The sequence below is a fragment of the Hyperoodon ampullatus genome (assembly GCF_949752795.1).
Source record: "Hyperoodon ampullatus genome assembly, chromosome: 1".
NCBI lineage: Eukaryota > Metazoa > Chordata > Mammalia > Artiodactyla > Ziphiidae > Hyperoodon > Hyperoodon ampullatus.
The window spans coordinates 126,427,422-126,447,685 of record NC_136914.1 but is presented as its reverse complement, the minus strand read 5'-3'; the positions used below and the strand labels follow the sequence as shown (position 1 = coordinate 126,447,685).

Genomic DNA, 20,264 nt, shown 5'->3' with positions numbered 1-20,264 from the left:
TGAACACACCTCCTCCCAAAGCAACGGCTGCGTCCTTCCTCCTCTAAGAAAGCAGGAGGTGGAGCTTCGGTTTTAAATAATTACAAATCTTAACAAACCCCGCACTCTTCCCAGAAGCCAACCTAATCGCTCTGAGTCACACGTACCCACCTGGCCACGTAATGTCGCTCTCAGAACACAAAGAGGCCATTTCTGATCCTTCAGAAAGCCACCTGTCAGCTCAGTCCCAACTCCCGTGAGCAGCGCAAAGTATCCAAATGCACCCAGAACTCCTGAAAGATGCTGTGGTGGTCAGGTCCAGTGCCAGAAAAACACCTGGTCTGAATGCTGGAGAGACCATTGCACTAGAGTCACTTTTAGGACAAGGAGATTATCTTCCAAAATTTCATTAAACCATAAATGATTCTCCTGGATTCCACAACTACTTCCAGTTTGTGGATGTAGTATGAGCCCTGTAAACTGGTTTTTCTCTTTTTGGAAGGCAAGTGCCCGACTTGAGCTTTGATTGCCGAGGCATCCACTTGAAAGAGGGCTATCTCTAATAAACACACTGCCAGCCACTGGCTAGAGACAAACACACTGCCAGCCACTGCCCACACCCCCAATGAGACGTCTTTTTTTTTTTTTTTTTTTTTTTTTTTTTTGCGGTATGCGGGCCTCCCACTGTTGTGGCCTCTCCCGTTGCGGAGCACAGGCTCCAGACGCGCAGGCTCAGCGGCCATGGCTCACGGGCCCAGCCGCTCCGCGGCATATGGGATCCTCCCAGACCGGGGCACGAACCCGTATCCCCTGCATCGGCAGGCGGACTCCCAACCACTGCGCCACCAGGGAGGCCCCGAGACGTCTTTTTTTTGTTGTTAGAGAGACCTTGGTTGAGTTCCATAAATGACCATTTGGGTGCCTTGCCTTTTCTCTTCCTGTGCTTTAAATTCTCGCTCTCACGTTTTACATTCACCAGTAAACGGTGAGCCCTGGAAACCCTAGGCCCCGGCTCTAGACCCCAGTAAAAGCAGACTCCCAAGCCTGAGCTCTTGCTTCTTCCCCTGCCCCACCTGGCTGTAATTTCCAGGCCCTGTGAGTAATAAACCTCGTCTCTTTCAGCATCTCCTGACGGTTGCTGCTGAGGGCGTCCTGCAATCGTAGTAAGAACCACAGGGCGGGTCCAGCCACAACGCTGGTTACCAATGGGCTGAGACTGGCACAGAACAGTGGGTTTATCAGAAAAAGAGCGACCCTAAAGCTGTCACTGCAGAGAAACATCTTGATAAGGTTCTGGATCAGAAATTTTATTCTCCACCAAGACAATGCAAAATAATTGATTTAATGGTTGAGATAAATAACAAAATTTAACTCCCAATCTGAGAACTGAACTTGTAACCTAAAGAATCTATGCAAAGAGAAAACACAAAACAACACCAAACCTAAGTAAGTGAGTAGTGACCGAAGGCCTTCTCATCTACTGAACATCCCCGAGAAACCGCAGCCTCCACGTGCCTCACTATAAAAGAACAACAGTCTTCGGCTTGACCCTGTGGTATACAAGCTCTGTGAACTATAGCTCAGATTCTGCCTCTGAGAGTGACATAGGATACCTGATGAGAGAGCTGGCCTCTGGGACACCAATCTCAAATTGCTTTCTTTATATTCACTGTCTATAAATACAAACAGCGGGCTTCCCTGGTGGCGCAGTGGTTGAGAGTCCGCCTGCCGATGCAGGGGACACGGGTTCGTGCCCCGGTCTGGGAGGATCCCACATGCCGCGGAGCGGCTTGGCCCATGAGCCATGGCCATTGAGCCTGCGTGTCCGGAGCCTGTGCTCCGCAACGGGAGAGGCCACAACAGTGAGAGGCCCACATACCGCAAAAAAAAAAAAAAAAAAAAAAAAAAAAAAAAAAAAAATACAAACAGCAATTACCAGGCAGATTTTTAACTATCGATTGTTCCAGTCTGTTTCAGAAGCCTCATGAGGGTGCACTGACGCAAGTTTTTGTACATCTATCCAAAACTTCCCTCTCATGAAGTACCAACAGAAGCAGCAGGATTCTAGTGGGGAGGAAAAATAAACATACACGGGCTCTACTGTCTTTATTCACAGATGACATGATTCTGTACGTAGAAAACCCTAAGGAATTCACAGTAAACTCCTAAAGCTAATGAGAGTTCAGCAAGGACACAAGATCATTACCCAGAAATCGATGTGATTTCTACATACTAGCAATAAACAATCCAAAATGAAATTAAGAAAACAATTGCATTTGAAACACTAACAAAAAGAATCAAACACTTAAGAATAAATTTAACAAAAAAAGGACAAGACTTATACACTGAAAACTACAAAACATTGCTGAGAGAAATTAAAGAACACCTAAATAAATGGAAAGACATTCTGTGTTCATAGATCAGAAGATTCAATATGGTTAAGATATCCATTATCCCCAAATTGATCTATAGATTCAATGCAATCCTTAGCAGGTAAAATATACATACATATATATGTATATTTATATACATATATTTCTTGTTTTTTACAGAAACTGACAGGCTGATCCTAACATTTATATGGAAATGCAAAGGACCCAGAATAGCCAAAATATCTTGAAAAAGAAGAACAAACTCAGAGACTTCATACCTCCCAATTTCACAACTGACTACCAAGGCACAGTAATCAAGACAGTGTAGTACAGGCGAGAGCACAGACACAGACCAGCGGAACAGAACTGATGGAGTCCTGAGTTCTCCCACCCTCTAGCCCCTGGCAACCACTTTTCCACTCTATTTCTGTGAGTCTGACTTTTTTTTTTTAGCTATGTACCCAGGAGTGGGATCTCTGGATCATATGGGTGTTCTATTTTTAATTTTTTAAGGAACCTCCATACTGTTTTCCATAGTGGCAAAACTGAAAACATTCTCAGAAGCCCACTCTAAAATTTTCATAGTCTTTTTGCCATATCTACCTGTATACATATTGCACTTTGTTATGAAAAATAATTCTTATAATTTAAAAGAAATCACACTATCAAAATGACAGAGGTAATTCCCTGGCGGTCCAGTGGTTAGGACTCCATGCTTTCACTGCCAAAGGCCCGGGTTCAGTCCCTGGTCGAGGAACTAAGATCCCACAAGCCACACGGCACAGCCAAACAAACAAACAAACAAACAAGCACCAAAAACAACAGAAAGCAAAGCACACCATCCCCAGAAAGGCTGCCCAGCAGCCCGGCCTGGGCTGTACTGAGCCTCGGGCTCCTTTCGTGGCTAGTTGTTTCAGGCACTTTATCTGAATGAACAGCAGAGAACTATAGAGAAAAGAAATGAAACACTCCAGGAAAACTACATCTGGAATAAAAGGCCCTCAAGGATGCTATGGTTTTTAACTAACTTCTTAAGCTTTTCTCCAAATAAATAAATGCAAAAAGGCACAGCCTAGGGCCTGGTAGGCAACAGAAAAGCAACACACGCTTGCTCCTTCCTTCCCACTCTCTTTACAAATGCTCTGCTCACTTTCTCCAAGATGCAAACACAACTCACGTCTCAGCTCACGTCTCCCCTGGAAGAACCACACTCTTCCCCCTGCCCAGATCTTCTTAGCCATCCTTCCAAGCTGCAATCTAAGTTCCAGCTCCTCCAGGAAGCCTTCCCTGATCAGGCCTTGGCCTAACTTGAAGCATTAATCCATTACATTTAATTGCTCATGAAACGCAGGCCCCTCTTTGGGAGACTCCTTAACTGCACTGCAGCATCTGCCTCGATGCCTCCATGGAGGCTGGAGGCTGCACTTGAAGGCCGCGCCCTCCCCACGCTACCGGGACTCTCAAGGCAGCTCCGTGGGCAGGAGGGCAAGGTGGCCCGAGGCTCTCAATTCTGACTGGTAACAAGCTCTTCCCTAAGGATGCTTAAAGCCCAGCCTGAGTGCCCCCTCTTTTCAGACCTTTAAACTGCTGAAATAGTGAAACATTTTTATTTGTACTGTCTCTGTGCAAAAAGCAAGACCATCTCTCTAGGACCTGGTCTGATAAAATCTGTCAAGTGGCAATCTCTGAAAATAGGTAAGAGTACATAAGAACCCCTCTCCTTTGAAGCATGAAAGCCATGCTTTCACAGGTCCTTGTTTAAAGGGGGCGGGGACGTACCATTAGAGCCTGAAAGCCATCGGTCATTCACTCGACACTTGGTGGCACCTCCTGATGGCAGGTGTTGTGGACACAGTAGGGACGAGACAGACCTGCTCAGCTGGAGGGCAAGTGGGAGCCCACGGTAAAAGGATGGGGGAAATGAAAATCTTCCAACGAATCCAGGAATGCATCTTAACACCAGAAGCAAGCAAAGGCAGCTCAACTGTACTTAACTGTAACAAACTAATTTCCTCTAGCGGTGAAACCGGAATCAAAGCTCCTCTAGGCTTGGGCCACGCTTCAGAGCCACTCCCTGTAAGGACGATGGCCAGGCCGTCTCCATTCAGACGCACCCCTCTCCCTCTAGGGCAACCGTTCCCAGGGCAGCAGGCCACCCCTTGCTCCACAACTCACGGTGGGTGGGGCCATGTCAGTCCCTCGGCCCAGCCTGGTGGCTGATCCTCAAGAGACACTTAATTTGGCTCTGGGCTACGAAAGACAAGGAAAAGTCAGAAGTTCGTCAGAACTGGGATGGATAAGATGAACGTCTCCTAAGAAGCTAGCCAGCCAGAGGGACCCTGCCTCCAGGATGGGCGACATGGAGTGCTGTGAGGATGTGGTCAGAGGAGGCGGCTTCTGGAAAGAGGACATCCGTGTGCTAGCTCTGCATGGTGGGCAAGAGTTGCTCAGGGTGAAGCAGGAGGGGCCGCAGTGAAAGAAGGGCATCCACGTGGGGAGCCGCATGAGCAAAGGGGTGAAGACAGGAGGACGCTGGACAAGTTCCAGGAGAGCAAGCCGACCTGAGGAAGATGTGATCTAAGCCACTGACCCTAAAACACAGAGAGTAATTTGAGAAATATTCAGGAGTGAGTTGGTGACCGAACCCGGGGAGGATTTGGACTAGACGGGGAGGACTGGGGCAAGGGATGGGCAGACCCCTTGGGAATTTAGGAGAAAGGGCAAGGATAGACACGCCCATCAGGGAACAACGTGCATACAGCCGGTAGGTGGACGCACAGAGATGAATGCAGGGAGCTGCCCAGGGAGTGGCCAAGAAGAGCATCAGAGTCCAGGACTCCAGCATCTAAAGGGTGGTGGAGGGACTGCTTTCCCTAAAACTTGATCTATTGATCACACGAAACTAATTCCAACTATTGTGCTCAATTTTCTTTACAGAATTCTAAGACGAAAAAGTATTAAAACACATATTATTATTATTTTTTTTTTTATTTTATTTTTTTTTTTTTTTGCGGTATGTGGGCCTCTCACTGCTGTGGCCTCTCCCGCTGTGGAGCACAGGCTCCGGACGCACAGGCCCAGCGGCCATGGCTCACAGGTCCAGCCGCTCCGCGGCATGTGGGCTCCTCCCAGACCGGGGCACGAACCCATTTCCCCTGCATCGGCAGGCGGACTCTCAACCACTGCGCCACCAGGGAAGCCCCACATATTATTATTTTAAGACATCTGTTATTTTGTTGGGACCCAGTCCCTAGTCCTTAGCAGAACTGTCAAAATGTCTAAGAATCTTGGAAATGGGTTCTTCTCGTGCTTATGTGAGTAACAAGACCATATTTGACCAACTTAAAACTATTATACTTACTAGAGATAAAAGAGAACTAAAAAGAAAACCAAGGTCCACCTCTGATTGGCCATATTTCCAGCAGCGTGGGAGCACAGCCCCAAGGGACCACTGCCAAGCGGCTCACCCACGGCCCTCCCGCCCAGGCCCCTAAGAGCAGCCAGCAAGAGCTTCGAGGTGGCCTAAGGCTCAGGAGGACCAGGCTTCAAGGCCCCCGAAGTCCATGCCATTCTTACCTGTACACAATTCTTTCCCTCTGCAAATCCTCCAAGCCACAGCACAACTCTGCGGCATAGAAAATAGCTCTCTGCTCATTGAAGCCGGGGTTGCCCAAGTTGTAAATGTGAAAGTTCAAGTCACCTCCGTTCATAAGGGTTAGCACCAAGCACAAGGAATCTTTGGTTTCGTAAGTGTAGCATAAGCTAACCTAAAGACAACAGCATCATAAAAAACAAAACACAAAAACCTGCTCATTCATTGGGGATTTACTCCATTTGCTAACAATAATAAAATAATCCATGTTAGATTTATAATTAGAACACCCAACTACTGCTTGCTTCAGGGAAACGTGCACCGTGCATCATCTTGAACCTTCAACTACTGAAGATTTTACAGCTGCTCAGTATTGAAAGCAGAGAAACTTCTATGTCTAATTGAGTCAGTGTCAAACCTTCACAAAGACACCTGGGGTCATGATCCTCAAAGCTATGGTCTACTCACAGAGCACCGACAGTCCATACTTGCGGAATGTCTGCATTTAGCATAAAATTTAAAGACAGCTCCCAGCAGTGCAAGAGGGGTCTTGTGCTGCACACCCTTCCAACGTTTTGTGCTGTCAATCAAGACTGGTGGAGGTACGGTGGTCTCTTATTGTGGTTTTAATTCTCATTCCTCTGTATATGCAAATATGGAGTTTTCATGTCTAATACTTACTATCTACTTGGAACCTCTTTTGTGAAGTGCCTGTTCAAGATTTTAACCACTTTTCTATTGGTCTGTATGCCATTTTACACACACGAGTGCACACATGCACACACCCTTCTGGGATTTTGATTGGGATTGCATTTAATTCATTTAATCTATAAATTCGGGGAGAAGCGACATCTTCACGGCACTGAGTCTTCCAATCCATGAACATGGTACCCCCCCCCATTCATTTAGGTCTGCTTTAATTTTTTGTAATGGTATTTTACAGTTTCCAGTGTAGAAGTCTTGCACGTTTTGTTTGATTTTTCCCTAGATTTTGATGTTTCTTGGTGCTACTGTAAATGGTTTCAATTAAAAATTTTCATTTTCTAATTGTTTCATATCTAATTGGTGCCATATCTAATAACTTGGCCAAATTCTCAATCAGTTTTCTAGAAAGTCTTGGACTGTCTACGCACACAATCATGTTGTGGTGGGGTGGGGGGAACTGGGGAGGAGGAGGAGGAGATGAACTCGACAGAGGTACCGGTCAGGACCTGCTGGTGGACCATAAGCAGGAAGGGAAAAATAGAATCAAGGACAAAGGAAAATATTTCTAGGTTCCTTGGGAGAGGCCAAGAATATAGAAACCAGAATGCTTTATTTAAGTAGAATAAACCCAAACTACTATTTTTGTCCCTTTCATAAAGCTAGATCGTTTCAAGGTAGTTACAAAAATATGTTTAAAGCAACTCCAAGATGAGCCCATTTTATTAAAGATTTTCACATAATGCACACAGGACTGACACATCATACACATAAACTCTTTTTTTATTTTTTTTTTTGTGGTACGCGGGCCTCTCACTGTTGTGGCCTCTCCCGTTGCGGAGCACAGGCTCTGGACGCGCAGGCTCAGCGGCCATGGCTCAGGGGCCCAGCCGCTCCGCGGCATGTGGGATCCTCCCGGACCAGGGCACGATCCCGCGTCCCCTGCATTGGCAGGCGGACTCTCAACCACTGCGCCACCAGGGAAGCCCTACACATAAACTCTTGCTATCACATTTAGATGATGGCTGTGAGGGTCTCTGTTTTGGAAGATTTGTGCCCCAGCACAAAGCAGCTGACCTCAGTACTGAGAAATAAATGACACCACGAATCCTTTTATAAATTGTCTTTCACGCTCCCCCTTTGACATGTAATTAGGTGTAGAGAAAGCAGGTTTGGAGACGAAAACCACACTACTTGATGCACGGCCTGGAGCCAGCGTCCCTGGGCTCAGTCCTCACCTGCAACAGTAAGGGTGAGGTCTGAGGCCTCCTACAAATTGGGATGTGCTAGTTGAGGGAGAGCAGTAAACCTGCTGGTGTCAGAAAGGGGACAGAGGTGGAGACACGAGGCCCACCTGAGGAGCCAGACGGGCAGAGAAGTGTCTTCAAGCCTGTCGCTCAGCTGGAGGCTGCAACAAAGCGCAAGGTGAGCTCGGCCGCTGCCACAGAGGATGGGGCGCCTCGCCAGCGAACAGTCACTGCCAGACAGGGCGGCGGGGGACAGCAACAGATTCATAACAAATCGCCACTGTTTGTACATGTATGTGTCCAGAGAGGACTGAACAGGGAAGAAGAGGGCTGCTCCCGGCACCTCTCCCCATGAAGAGCCAGGACAGCAAAACCCCGCACACGCTCAGCTAAGAAAAGGCACAAACCCGGCAGCAGGTCTGCTGGAAAAATGCCGCTTATCCTGCACTCCACAGCGAGGACGGAGAGGAGATACTTACTACAAATCTACTGTGCACTTTTTCTAGGATTCTTTTTTCATTGAGAGCCATAGCTTCCCCTTTCCTCTTTATTCTTTTCTCTTCTAGCTTTTTACAGGCATACATTTTTCCCGTGGCTCGCACTTGACAGGCACAAACCTAGTTTAAAAAGAGAAAAAAAAAAAGCTTATATCTACCTGACAGTTCTTAGGCTACAAAAAGAAACGTGTGTTCTCCATGACAATTCCCTCTGATAAAGAGAAGCCTATGGGATCTGCTGAGTCAAGACCACTGCAGTCATGGTCACAGCAGGGTCCCGAGGCAGCTCCTTCTCTCACACCCTCGGGTCCCCATCTACGAAGGTAGTTGAGGCCACCAAGGGCTTTATGAACTCGAGGATGGTGACAGTGGAACTCATTCGCATGTGATCCTGCTGCATCTGCTTAATTTAAATATGTCTCCCTATTTCTTTCTACTTTTTGTACAAGAACAAAAGTTTTTGAGACTAAATATTCTTGATTTTTAAAAAAATTCAAGAATAAGTATAAGAGAATGTACTTCATAGAATCCATAGACTTTCATGCCTTTATCTTACTTAATTAGTTCTTAAAGTAATATTTATATGTTACCTCACATTATGAAAATTTTCAAACATAGACAAGTGGAGAGAATAGTACAGTAGGCCCCCAGGTACCAGTCTTCCAGTTTCCAGGCTATCAACGCCTGGCTGTCGTGTTTCCTCCGAACCCCACCCACTCCACACCTCAGACACACACACACCTCACAGACACACACACACACCACAGACACACACACCCCACAGACACACTCGCCACAGACACACACACGCCACACACATGCACACAGAGGATTACTTTAAAAGTGAATATAAGACATGATATAATGTTATCCATCAATATAATAATTTTGATGGTAAAATATAAAGCTCATTGTGGAAAATATTGAAAGTATTAATAAGGACAATGATAAAACACCCAAAATTCCAAGATAACTATCATTAATATTTTGCTGTATAAGCTTCTAAGTGCCCCTTTGTACATGTATGTGCAAGAATATATACCTTGCTCCCACACAACCTCTGGCTTTTAGGGAAAATTGGGCTTATGTTACAGAATAGATAATATTTTATAACCTCCTTTTTTCACCTTACAGTGCGACTATTTTCTCATCATTAAACGTTCTCCAAATATGTGACTATTCCAAAATTTATTACATCATTTTCCTACCACTAAGTCTCTGCACATCTCTTTATTGTTAACTTAAGTCCCTTTAGGTGGAGTTGCCAAATCCACTTGGCCTGAGGCAAAGGCGTCAGGCACCGCAGGACCAGCAGGACGCAAATCCTCAGCGGCAACTCACAACAACCAGTGAAGCAGGGATCAATGTCCCCTCTGAAGGACGAGACCAAGGTGGGGAAGCCAGATCACACAGCTGGAAGCGGTGGCACAGGAGCTTGACCGCAGGGCTGCATGTGTCCTAAGGACGTGCTCTCTCCACTGCACTATGCAGCCTCCGAAGCCATGCACAGGGATGCCCACCCGGCTCCCCTTCCACTGTGCCTGACTCAGGACCCTGCAGACCTGCTTTAGAAGACTTAGATCTTAAGTGAAAGCACTGCTGTTGACAAAATAAGACCAAAATGTTGGCCTTTCAAACGCACTGGAAGAGGTGGCAGTATTTGGAAAAAGTAAATGCACTACTGGCATTCGGACTGAAAGGACCCTGAGGCTGTCTGTCTTAGTCACAGGGTTCTAACAGGCATTCCGAAGAGAAATGGACTATTCGCTCCCCTCCGGGACTGATGCAGCTACAGCACATCCAGAACAAGTCTGTGAAAAACCACAATGGTTTATTTGTCCATACAACCATCTGTCTGGAAACACACGTGACTGTGTTGAAGAGAAATCTATAAGATCATAAATACACCAAGTCTTTTCACAACCGTTAAACCTTGCTAACGTGTTCCCACTGAGTTCACTGTTAAAACTTGTGTGGCCAGAGCTAGAACTTCATTCTTTTGTAAACACAAGACCCATGTGCTTGAAACCTTCCTCTGCTGTTTACAGAGTGTGAGCTCTGTCCTCGCAGATGGAGAGGGGCAGGATGGCGTGAACCCAAGCGCTCCAGGAGCGACAGAGGAGGGTCCCCACAGAAGTGGCTGCTAGGAAGGGTTACAGCAAGCATTTGGCCGGGTGATGCACAATGTCCTAAAAGCTCTCCAGAATGGTATCAGAGAACAACGCTGCTGACTCTCCCGGGGCAGTGGCCACGTGGACCAGTTTCTTCCCACGTCAACTGCGAGTGGATGACAGATCTCCCTGGTGGTGTGACACCTCTGGGGCTGGTGCTCTAATTCATGTTAAGGGAACTCTGGTGGCTTTCGCTCTGGCCTTCAGTTGGAACTTGGGAGCACACCTGATGCAAATCACACGCAGACAGTACAACGTGCTCTGACTGGACACACACTCTCAGCTCCTCTACGGCTCGCCTGGGTCTGGGGACTTAGAAAGGCTTGAACTGAAAGTGACCATTCCAGATACTTAGTGAGGCAACTGACATCTCCTTAAGTCACCTAAGCAGAACTGCACGGGACTCTGTCCGCCTACCACAGTGGTCTCTATCTAGGAGTGCCATCATATTTAAAGACCATCTCTCATGAATTTGTGGGTAGTTTCTTTAGGATTTTCCCAAATGTACACATTTTCTAACACCTTTCAATGTAGGTGTAAGGTACATACATGTCAGGAGTTGAGTTAAATGAGCATATTTAATAATATACTTTGTACTACGTGAACTTTTAGGCTAGTCCTAAATTATGGAAATGGAGTAACAGAAATTCCACCATATGGAAACAGAATAATCTTTTCAGTCAGGACAACCTTACTGAGCTTGAACACTGAACATGAGAAAACAACTTAAGAAATATGAAGTGAAATGTAAAATCACAAAGATAGTGAATCATTTTTTTTTCCCGGATCTCTGAATTTTTTAAAAGCTTGTACCTTCTGCTCAAAGTTCAACATTAATTCTCATGGTTGCTAAAATTATTCCCAAAACACACAGTAAGGAAATGAATGTATTGGTAAAAGTCGATACATTACCTGAAGATCATGCTTTTCAGTTACCTTGCTGTCTACTTTTCTAGAAGTATTGCTCATAGCTGGTCACATACTACTTACCTCTCCAAATCCGCCTCTTCCTAGAACTCTGTAATGTCTAAATGTGTTCTTTGTTACTGGTTGCCTAATTAATTTAAAAAAAAAAAAAAAAAGCTTAAGGCCTCACATCACACTGCTATTTTGAAAGAGAAAAGCCAACCTAGCTCTTGTCCTAGCCTGAGTTAGGGAACCCCACTGCTCCAAGAGGGTGCCCAGGGCAAGGGTGCTTATGCTCAGGGACTGTGGCTCCCTCAGTGGGGCGGCTTTTAAGAGACAAGTACGTCAACGTTTAAAATTGGTTGAAAACACTGAAGATAGTTGCAGAAAGTCCAGTTATCCTTACTAACTAAACACAAGCCTGCAGCCAGCCCACTCTATGAAATATTTCTGTGTTCTTCGGCATGGCTCTTGGGGCCTCTCAGAAAGCTGCCGAGGGAAGTGACCTCGACAGTGAGCTGCTTTTTGAAAAAAGAACCTCAAAGGCGATGTTTACACTAAAGCCTCAAAAGAAACCTGTATGAACAAGAAGTGGAAATTTAATAAATCAATAATAATTGTAATAATAACTACAACAACAACAGTACTGGCAGCTAACACTTTCTGAGCACTTATTTTGTGCACCAAGCACTGTGCTAAGCATTTTACACACATTCCTCCGGTGACCCTAGCAGTCCAGGGGTGTGGATTCTATAATTACTTCTCTTCTCTTACAGAACAAGGGCCTATAATTACTTCTCTCCTCATACAGGCTATGTCACTGCCTGAAGACACACGGCCAGTAGGAGGCTGAGCAGAGGCTGAGCCCGCAAAGACCCAACCACCACATCGGATTACGTTTCTGTGAATCTAGGATATGGTTTACTTTGTAACTACTGCACCAACAGGGCTAACTGCCATTTTAAAAAGAGAAAACAGAGTCCACTGGATCCAAAGAAATTGTGTAATGAATATTAATAATTTCTGTACAAAAATGCCACATACAACCCAAGATTTCCAATAGTATTTTGACAGATGGAAAAGTATACATAAATCAGTATGCAGTAATGGAAGTTACTACTTGTTTTTACTGAATTTTAAATTAGAACATACCTTTCCAGCCATTTCCACTGTAAAAATCGAGAAAAATATGAGCTTTCTTGGTATTCTTCAAATGATTCTCCACTTAAATAGTCATGGACAATTCTAGAAAAAGTTTTTATGCAATTATGTACATTTGTTGCATTACAAAATGAAAACAACTGTGTTTTAGTGCATAAATGAGCACTGGATATGGGAAAGGGAATCATTACACACAATTCAATACATTGAATTTTGCAGTTACAGAATTCCACACTAATTTCTAATGCTACCAGTAAAAATATGAAGGCAAGAATTCAAAACAAATAAAATCAATTTACCTTCCCAAAGTCAGAGGTTCTTTTTATGTATATGAATATTAGTGAAATAATTACTTGATAAAAATAATCTACCAGTAGAAAGACAAGAGTTTAAAATATATTCAGGGACTTCCCTGGTGGCACAGTGGTTAAGAATCCACCTGCCAGTGCAGGGGACACGGGTTTGAGCCCTGGTCCGGGAAGATCCCACATGCCGCGGAGCAACTAAAACCGTGCGCCACAACTACTGAGCCTGCACTCTAGAGCCCACGAGGCACAACTACTGAGCCCACGTGCCGCAGCTACTGAAACCTGTGCACCTAGAGCCTGTGCTCCGCAACAAGAGAAGCTTCCGCAATGAGAAGCCCGTGCACAGCAACAAAGAGTAGCCCCTGCTTGCCACAACTAGAGAAAGCCTGCGTGCAGCAACAAAGACCCAATGCAGCCAAACATAAATAAATAAAGAAATCTATTTATTTTAATAAATAAATAAAGCACTCAATATATTATTTTATGCTACACATTTCTTTTTTTTTAATTAATTTATTTATTTAATTTATTTTTGGTTGTGTTGGGTCTTCGTTTCTGTGCGAGGGCTTTCTCTAGTTGCGGTGAGCGGGGGCCACTCTTCATCGCGGTGCGCGGGCCTCTCACTGTTGCGGCTTCTCTTGTTGCAGAGCATAAGCTCCAGACGCGCAGGCTCGGTAGTTGTGGCTCATGGGCCTAGTTGCTCCGCGGCATGTGGGATCTTCCCAGACCAGGGCTCGAACCCGTGTCCCCTGCTTTGGCAGGCAGATTCTCAACCACTGCGCCACCAGGGAAGCCCTATGCTACACATTTCTTGAAGAAATTGTATGCAATTGGCCATGCTTCTGATATTTATGATTTATTATAGTAGTAATACAAATTTTACTTGGGGAGTACACGAAGGACAGAATGCAGCCTGTCATTTAAAATGGCTCTTTACTCAATGAGTATTCGCTGAGTGAAAGCAAGCACTGTGCTGACGCGGGGGGGGCGGCGGGGGACATCACCTCGGGCCGTCCTGAAGGCTCTGACGGCTGGTCAAGAAGCTGCCTAAGTCAGCAGCCAGCTAAGAGCCAGGTGTCACCAGGGTTCCCACGGCTGCACCGGGGGGCTGCAGCACATTGACCCTGGGCCAGGAGGCGGAGGGAGATGGTCTGAGCTGAAGCAGAGTCACCCCGATGGAGAGAGAAAGGAGCCATGTCCCGGGCACGGCAGAGTCCAAGTGGGAGCGATCACAGCCGCCCGGAAAGCTGCTACTGAATGGTAACTGAGGAGGCTTTGGGGATAATGCCAGCATCCACACTGCTTTTAGAATTCTGAGCAAGTCATATGATTTGCTTCACTTGATTCTGCAAAAAAGAGGTTATTCAGATGTTCTTGGATTGACCAATGTTATAGCACAGTGATTCTCAAAATGTGTTCCGAGGATCCCTATGGATTCCGAGACCCTTTCAGGGGGTGTTCAGGAATGAAACTATATTTATAATAGTACTAAGACATGAATTACCTTTTTAAAACCCCATTCTCACAGAAGGGTTTTCCAGAGGCCACAAGACAGGTGACAACGTCTTTGCTCTGAAGGATAGTGGAACGTCTGTGTCATTTTATTTCTTAAGAACATAACCCACACAAACAAAAGCTCTTTGGGTCCTCAATAATTTGTAAGAGTGTAACAGGGTCCTGAGATGCTGCCACACCAATCCTAGAACTGAACTTGTCCTGGAGGCCAAGCCGTCACTTCCCAGTGGGGTGAGGACAGGGCCTGGCCTTGCCTCTGGGGCTCCTTTCCATCCAGATCATGTGGGCAGCTCAACTCCAAGCCTTTCTGAACCAGTTTAAGAATTCCGACACTATCAGCTCAGCTAAACCATCTTTATAAAGGTACTTAAGTGTCTCCATGAAGGAACAACACAAATACCAACCGATTCTAATACATTTGTATATTTCAGTGTATATACATTAATAAGGTTAATGACTATAGTCAACTTACCAGTGTATCTCAATTTCACTTCCCAATACTCCTTACCTCAAAAACAACAGACTGTGCTCCAATGCCCTATTCTGGCAGATAAACCTACTGCACACAAGTTTTAAAAATTATGACATTTAAAACTGTGCATCAGTTCAGCATGTTCATTTTGATGACCCCCACTAACCATTGCGTTGTGCTGATTCTCACCACAGCTTCATGTGGAAAACAGGGAGCATAAAGGAACCATTTATATTCATTATGCAGCATCAGGATTCTGGGATCCAGATCGAGAAAAGAAGGTTTGGGGGGAAACAAAGGTGTAACAATACTGAGATGAGACAGAATAATAGAAAACACTGAAACTCCTAGATTATACATGGTATTGTGCTGAAGTCTCCAATTAGCCGACACCTTGCAATAGCCGATGGCAAATGACCATTAATAAATACCTAGAGAGTGAGAGTCATCAGTCGAATGAACTAAATCAAACAGAGAGATGCCTGGGTATCAACACTCGTTTAAAGATTAGCAACTGTTAAGTCGACGTCTTGAAATTTACGCACAGAGAAGGCAGAATTTCTGACCAGTCTCATACGTGCAACGCCCATGTTTGTCAGTGTCAGGATAGAATTTCAGCGTCAGAAGCTGGAATAGGAAACAAGGATCCTCTCCAGAGCTCTCAGACACACAGCCCTGCTGACACCCTGACGTCAGACCCTTCGCCTCTGGAACTGGGAGATGGTGCACCCGCTTCCTCAGCCACCCAGTGTGTGGCACTTCGTCACGGCAGCCCCAGGAAGCCGACACTGGTCCTGACAGAGCAGGCTCTCAACAGACATGTTGAGTGAATGGATGAGTGACAGCCGAATGTCTGTGTAAATATACAAATGACTCCATGTTTTGGGCCAGGTCACCTCAGAAACCATTCTTTCTTCCTAGTACACAAGGAAGCTGAATTCAGCCATTGTGTTCTGGCTTAGCACTTTCCTGTCCTTATTGCAAAGATCTGCAGAAAAGATATTTTCAGCGAGGGCCAAGGTCTAAAAACAACATTTTATGGGACTATTTTCATCCCAGAACAAGCACTGTGGAAGGCTGTGCCGAGTGGCCAGGGCAGCAAAGCCACGCTCGTGACCGGGCGCTCCAGTGTGTCATTATGTCGTGTAGTTGTCACTCTTCACCTGCCTTTCTGGTGAAGGGGACCACCGTCGCCTGGAGAGGACACTCACGCAGAGAAGCTGCTGTGAGCCCCGTCTCGGGCGGAGCCCCAGGCTGTGTGCAGGGCGAGCTCCATCCACTCACCGAGTGCACTCCTTGAAGACGTCTTGGGAAGGGTCCTCCTGCAGCTGTAGTCTGCACTCCTGCACGACGTGGGCCGGTATTTCTGGTAGAGGGGTTGCCGAACTCTTAAGACAGCACAGACCAAATGCATGACAATTAGTGATTTCATAATTTACCAACTGAAAACAGAATCTAACGCTTATTGTACCACGAAGTATATGAAATAACAGGTCAGAAGGCCACCTTCACCCTCCACCCCAGCCTCATTCTCCAGAGTTCAGTGTGTCACCTGTCTCTTCAGACCATTCCTATGCAGGGTCCCGAAGGGATATCTGCACACCCATCTTCACAGCAGCATTATTCATGATACTCAAAAGATGGAAATAACCCAAGTGTCCGTCAATGGGTGGAGAGATAAACAAAATGTGGTCAATCCCGACAACAGAATATTATTCAGCCTCAAAAAAGAAGGAAATTCTGGGACTTCCCTTGTGGTCCAGTGGGTAAGACTCCGTGCTCCCAATGCAGGGGGCCCGGGTTTGATTCCTGGTCAGGGAACTAGATCCCACATGCCACAACTAAGAGTTCATGTGCCGCAACTAAGAATTCACGTGCCACAACTAAGAGTTCACATGCCACAACTAAGAGTTCACGTGCCGCAACTAAGAGTCTGCATGCCGCAACAAAGATACTGTGTGCCACACAACTAAGACCTGTCAGAGCCAAAATAAATATAATAATTTTAAAAAGAAGGAAATTCTAATACCTGCTACAACCTGGATTAACCTTGAGGACATTATGCTAAGCGACATAAACCAGTCACAAAAAGATATACTACATGATTCCACTTATATGAGGTCCCTAAACTAGTCAGATTCATAGAGACAGAAAATAGATGGTGGGTGTCAGGGGCTGAGGGGAGGAGGAAGTGGGGAGTTAGTGTTTAATGGGACAGAGTTACAGTTTTGCAAGATGAAAAAAGCACAGGAGATGGATGGTGGTGATGGTTGCCCATCAATGTGAATGTACTTAATTCTACTGAACTGTATACCTAGAAATGGTTCAGATGGTAAATTTTGCTTTTTTAATCATAATTAAAAATGTAAACACACACACTCAGAAATACACGCATTTTTCCCTCATAGAAATGGGATAAATATATATACAGTTTTGTAAGTATATGATGAATCCTACAAAGCTACCTTGCCTTCTTTAATGACTACATGGTTTCCCAGAGCATGGGTTTCTGTTCCTCTTAACCATTCTAGTTGCCAGTTTTCTCCACTGCAAACACCACTGCCATGAACATCTTTGTACAATTGTGTTTTGTTTTTGTTTTTAGTTTTTTTTTTAAATTTATTTATTTATTTTTGGCTGCGTTGGGTCTTCATTGCTGCGCGTGGGCTTTCTCTAGTTGCAGCGAGCGGGGGCTACTCTTCGTTGCGGTGCGCGGGCTTCTCACTGCGGTGGCTTCTCTTGCTGTGGAGCACGGGCTCTAGGAGCACGGGCTTCAGTAGTCGTGGCTCGTGGGCTTTAGAGCGCAGTCTCAGTAGTTGTGGCGCACAGGCTTAGTTGCTCCGTGGCATGTGGGATCTTCCCGGGCCAGGGACTGTATCTGTCTCCCCTGCATTGGCAGGCGGATTCTTAACCACTGTGCCACCAGGGAAGCCCAGGATATACACGCATTTTAAACGTTGATATTTATTGCAAAATTGCCCTCCAGAAAGGCAATTTCCTAATCACTCTACATTCTCGCCAATATGTCCCCACGCACCAGTTTCCCATTCTCTTAACCCTCATCCAGAGGATTCTGGAAAAAGAAAGCACGTAGCAAAAAAACTTGTCCAGATTTATTGAAAAAAACACACAGATCACATTCAACTGTACATTTAATTTGCCATTAGAAATGAGCAGTGCATTCTACACTCATTTCTGCCTATGGTATAGCTGAGTAACTACAGCAAAACTTTGCATTTTCTATAAATCAAAGCAGCTATCTCATCAAAGATGCTGAACTACTGATAGACATATACAACAAGTAGACTCACATTTTCCCCCCAAAACCAATAATATTGTTATAACTAATAATGATTAATAGCTGTCATTTTTTTTTTTTCTGGTACGCGGGCCTCTCACTGCTGTGGCCTCTCCCGTCATGGAGCACAGGCTCCAGACGCGCAGGCTCAGCGGCCACGGCTCACGGACCAGCCGCTCCGCGGCATGTAGGATCTTCCCGGACCGGGGCACAAACCCACGTCCCCTGCATCAGCAGACGGGTTCTCAACCACTGCGCCACCAGGGAAGCCCAATAGCTGTCATTTAAATTGCCTAATACAAGTGAGGCATTATGTCACTTAGCCTCATAAGAACCCGAGGGAAGAAGCTCAAGGAGCTACAGACGTTTTTGTACAGCCACAGCGAACAGTGGGGGAGCCAAGCCTGAACCATGCTCCCCTGAGACCAGTTCCTTCCTACGCAGCAAGGCTGTGATGAGGATAAGAGGGATCCATTCACTCCACCATTTCAGAAAAGAAGTTTGTTCACTCATTTACTCAACAAATACACATTGTTCCAGCCTAAGGACAAAACAGAAAACAAGACAAAATTTCCACAGAAGACAAAGCTAAATTCCCACGCTTGTCTCAAAAATACACATTTTACAGAAGTCGCTCTCAGTATTCTCCATAGTATTACTGCCCCTCCAAAGGTCTCAATTTCCTGAAGCTAAATTAAATAGCAGGCTAGTTCTATTAAGACTATTTAATGATTTATTCCAAATAGTGATCCTTTTTCAATACCTTAGAAAACATTTATATTAATAGAAATGTATTTCCACAGAAAGGAAAAGCAATGCTTCGAGTCCCCCATGAGCGGGGAAGCAAGGTAAGCTAAAGTATAGCAAGCTAAGGAATGGTACCACTGGCCAGATGCTAAACATAAGCAAAGTGGGACACAGACATCTGCAGCGGCTTTAAATTAAGGAACAAGAATTATTTTTCAGAAAAGGTAGTCACACAGGGAAAATTTACCAAATGACTCAGTGCCTTGCTTTTTAAAGTTCTGGACACCGAGAACTCTGATAGGGAAGTCCACTGATGGGGAAGAAGAGGTGGGTGGATTTTGCAGATATATGCTTATTTTTCTCTGTTGAAAATATACATCTTTATTGGGTTGTCTTTTTATTGTTGAATTGTAAGAGTTCTTTGTATATTTTGGATACCTGATCCTAACTGGATACTGGACTTGCAAATATTTTCTCCCATTCTATAGGAGGCCTTTTATTTTCCTTTATAGTGCCCTTTGAAGCACTATTTTGATGAAGTCCAATATATCTGTTTTTTTTCTTTTGTTGCTGTCCTTTTGATGTCATATATGAGAAACCACTGTCTAAATCAAGGTGAAATGAAGATTTATACCTAAAAGATTTTCAGCTAAGATTTACACCTTAGAGATTTCCTCTAAGAGTTGTACAGCGTTAGCTTTTACATTTAGGTGTTTGATCCATTTGAAGTTAATTTTTATATGGTATTAGATAAGGGTCCAACTTCATTCCTTTGCATGTGGATATCCAGTTGTCCCAGCACCGTTTATCGAGAAGACTATTCTTTCCCCCACTAAATTGTGCTGGCAGCTATACTGTAAGTAAGTCAGTTGACTGTTTCTGGACTCTCGATTCTATTCTATTGATCTGTATGTCTGTCCTTATGCCAGTACCATACTGTCTTGATTACTGTAGCTTTGTAGTAAGTTTTGAAATTGAGAAGTGTAAGTCCTCCAACTTTGTTCTTCTTTTTTAAGATTGTTATAACTATTCTGGATCCTTTTAGTATGTGTATGAATTCTAAGATCAGCTTGTTAATTTCCTCAAAAAAAAGGAAGTTAAGATTTTGATAGGGATTATATTGAATCTACAAGTCAGTATTAAGTCTTCTAATCCATGAACATAGGATATCTTTCCATTTTATTATAGTTCTTCTTTACTTTCTTTCAATGGTGTTTTGAAGTTTTCAGTGTATAAGTGTTGCACTTCTTTTGTTATGTTTACTCCTAACTATTCTATTCTTTTTTCTGTTATTGTA

At 44.8% G+C, this 20,264-nt stretch overlaps 1 protein-coding gene across 1 annotated transcript in view; it reads right to left on the bottom strand.

Annotated features, from left to right (window-relative positions):
• Window positions 1–20,264, bottom strand: part of GRK4 (G protein-coupled receptor kinase 4) — a gene marked incomplete at both ends in the record, with an annotated part of 71,660 nt that overhangs the window by 23,874 nt on the left and 27,522 nt on the right. The window contains 5 exons of the mRNA XM_079711317.1: window positions 5,928–6,118; window positions 8,372–8,509; window positions 11,551–11,614; window positions 12,619–12,711; window positions 16,207–16,307. Of these exons, the coding sequence (XP_079567443.1) occupies window positions 5,928–6,118; window positions 8,372–8,509; window positions 11,551–11,614; window positions 12,619–12,711; window positions 16,207–16,307 (587 nt within the window). The remainder of the gene's footprint in view (window positions 1–5,927; window positions 6,119–8,371; window positions 8,510–11,550; window positions 11,615–12,618; window positions 12,712–16,206; window positions 16,308–20,264) is intronic.